The sequence below is a fragment of the Haliotis rufescens genome, unplaced genomic scaffold (assembly GCF_023055435.1).
Source record: "Haliotis rufescens isolate VD_foot unplaced genomic scaffold, xgHalRufe1.0.p SCAF_3, whole genome shotgun sequence".
Taxonomy (NCBI): domain Eukaryota; kingdom Metazoa; phylum Mollusca; class Gastropoda; order Lepetellida; family Haliotidae; genus Haliotis; species Haliotis rufescens.
The window spans coordinates 26,398,350-26,401,587 of NW_025964001.1; the positions used below are offsets into that span (position 1 = coordinate 26,398,350).

Below are 3,238 nucleotides of genomic sequence, written 5' to 3' on the forward strand. Positions count from 1 at the left end.
TACTGCAAATAGCGGCGTAAAACCATACTCACTCAATCACTCACTATCGATCTGGGCCACGTTCCACAAAGGGATCTCAGCGCTACGACTGTGTTAAGTTAAGTTACAGAGAGTGGGAGTAACGACAATCGTAAAGTTAAACTCTTTTTGTGGAACAGGGCCCCAGTGAAGGGAAGGAAACGGTCATGTCACATGTCGCTATAACGGTTACAGTAACCTACGGTTAAAACGAACTAAATGGGACCACTGATTTTAGTTCGTTATAACCGTAGTCCGTCATAATATATATACAGCATATATGGACGGGACCAAAAAACAGTTCGTTATCAACGTAGTTTACTGAAAACAACCTCCATGGATCAAATGATTGAGTGAGTGAGTTGGGGCTTACGCCGCATTTAATACTAGTCCAGTCATGTCACTTTGGGGACACCAGATTGGCTTCACACACTGTACCCTCGTGGGAATAAATCCCGGACCTTCCGCGTGACAAGCGAACGCTTTAACCACTTAGCTACCCCACCGCCTAAGGACCAAAAGACGTGAACATTAACGTCAAATGGCACTGCTCGAAATACACTTGCCTTCGTCACATCCGGCTTTATTAGAACAGGAGTTGCTTGACTGAAACTCCCAAAGAAATGTGGGGACATCCACTTTACACACGATAGACCTCGATGGTCATAAAAATGCCCTCGACCTATCCGGCTTCGTTAGACCAGGAATTGACTTAACGAAACTTCCAGGGCCAGGACAAAGCTTCAAAACATACAACTACATTCTAGAAACAAAAACTGAAGCCAAACAATTGTTTTGTGACTCTCAGAATATTATATTTCAGAACATCCAACATGTCCGCCGAACGATTTCTGTTGAGGACTAATTATTTTTTCCAGCAACTCTCCCCATAGAAGATAAAATGTTCAGCTTCAAAGTCAGCGATGAATAATAATGGCGCTAATATCGCTTCGGGGCACGATGAAAAGGATGTAAGGGAACGGTCACATTAAACACCTTGTACCTTCTACATAATCCGACCAACACGCTCTCTTCTGGTAAATATTGTCACCGCCAGAGTGCATTATTAAGGAGTGTTTGCGTTATATGACACACTCAATATCACAGGCATTAATGCAATGTGTCTTTACCTGAATCAACCGCGATGGAATGAAGACAGAACATCTTCCTGAAGATTGTTAAACTGAACACATCAGGACTTTCACTCATAATACGTAGCAAACACGTTCCCTACAACAGAGAAGGTGGGCGTCTCGAACATAGCCGAGGCAAAGTTGTCCTTGCTGGGATCCCACAAACACCTGCTGGCGTGGTTGAGACCTTGTTCGCGCTTTTCTACCACTGTAACATAGGACACGATCTTGTATCGGGACAATCCGGAGGTCTTCACCCTCTCCTTGATCAGGTCGGCCAGCGTCTTCGTGAGATGGGGGAAGCTTTTACTGTTGTAGTCCTTCCCGGAAAGGTAGGATTCCAGGATGCCGTATATGATCTGTTGGCACTTCCGGGTGGAGAATTTTCCTTCCTCTTCCGGTTCCATCTTGTAGGTATTCTCATAGCCGACCTTCTCCTCAATCGGGCCGCCGAAGGTTCGCGAGTACACCATGGCCCGGAGCCGGGTCTTGAGCCTGGAGTAACGGGTCCTATTGCTGGTGTCGGACCTGCTGCTTCTGTCACTCATCCTGTCGGACCACGTTCTGCGCCTGTCCGGTCTTCTACTTCCAGTGTCCATGGCGGAGTGGTTACCTTGCTAAGAGACGTCGCAGAAGATTAGGTTCAGTCCTTTGCTGGGTAAACGGTTGTCTTTGAGTGTGATGAAGTGTGTCCTGGAAACTATCTGGAAAACTTTCAGTTGCCGGAAAACACGTCACGAAGGATCGTAATGACAACCGACTTTAAATTGTGTAAACCACTTTAAATTTAATACCAATCTGTCTAAACTGGCCACTTTTGTCCCATTAAATATCGTTAGTTATAAAACCGCTGTCAAAGTTCATCTAGATTGAAAATTCAAAGACACAGCACCTTTAAGGGTCCAATCCCCGTTAAACGGTTGAGACGACTGACACCCAACTTTGACTATCCTCCGCGATCTTCAGACTGCTTTCACTCGCTCTCGACAATGATAGATTTGCCCTCGACAGAGCCCAATTAAAGTGCGGCCCCGCCCCTCCCGACCGCCCTGAGTCAATATAGTGGTCGCCCTGATCCGCTCACCTGTCGTAAACACCTGTACCTCACTGGTCGCAAGGTCGATCTGCAAGCGATATGCCTGTCACTCATAAAAGTCGCCGAGGTATTGTTGTTTTATTATTTAAGGTCGCTCAACGTCATGTTAATAGAATTGAGTGCTATGGCTCGACATTCTTGTTTGACTACATTGTGCCATTCTTTACTCTTGCATTACGTCCATTAAATAGTTTGTTGTGAAATAGAATAATGTTGTATAATGAATAATGCTTGTTAGGCTGTTTTGTTATTTGTAAATGTGGAAATGTCACGTACAAGGAAATACAATTAACCTGTCCTGTTTTACCGAAAGATTACATATTTGATATCAACTGTCGAAAGGTGCTTTGTTTAGAGGAATAATTGTCGTAACTAAAGACCTAGAAATTATAGACCCCCTGGGGACCTGGGCATAATAAATAGTCACCGTGATATTGCTGGAACACTGCGTAACAGATATACCAAGCATACAAAAAATACTCCGATAAACTGGGCCAGAGAACTGATACACACACAAAATTGTTCGACTTGAGATAAACTGCCGGGCAAAAGAAAGTATACACCAATGTTTGATGGTAGTTAAATATGAAGCAAACAAGGTATCGTTATTCGATGGTGATGTATTTGATACGGGTATCATAGTAGTGTTTGGAACATTAACTTGCAGTGCCGCGGCGTCTTTTTTACAACCTTTTGATAACGTTTCTATCTATTGGGTTAAATTCAATTTTCAAGTGTATGTTTTCTCTTAACAAAATACTGATGAACTGGGCCAGATAACTGATACGCAATAAACTTCTTCCACGTCAGATATTAATAAAGAAGCTGCCTGTCGACCTTATACATGCTAGTCCATTACAGTTCGATTGGCATTGCGGGACAGGTTACGGATTTACAGGGGGCACGGGTGGCCCAGACGTCTGAGGCGCCGCAATTCGCTGTGCAGAGTTGCGTCCCCTGGGCACGCCAGAAACCTATGATTGTGGGTTCG

The 3,238-nt window shown here is 44.3% G+C and overlaps 1 protein-coding gene across 1 annotated transcript; it reads right to left on the reverse strand.

Moving 5' to 3' along the window:
• Positions 1-816: 816 nt before the first annotated feature.
• On the reverse strand, positions 817-2,160 carry LOC124146533 (dynein light chain Tctex-type protein 2B-like). Its single transcript, XM_046516850.2, has one exon. The coding sequence runs from the start codon at positions 1,748-1,750 to the stop codon at positions 1,220-1,222; it is 531 nt and encodes a 176-aa protein (XP_046372806.1). The 5' UTR covers positions 1,751-2,160; the 3' UTR covers positions 817-1,219.
• Positions 2,161-3,238: the final 1,078 nt, after the last annotated feature.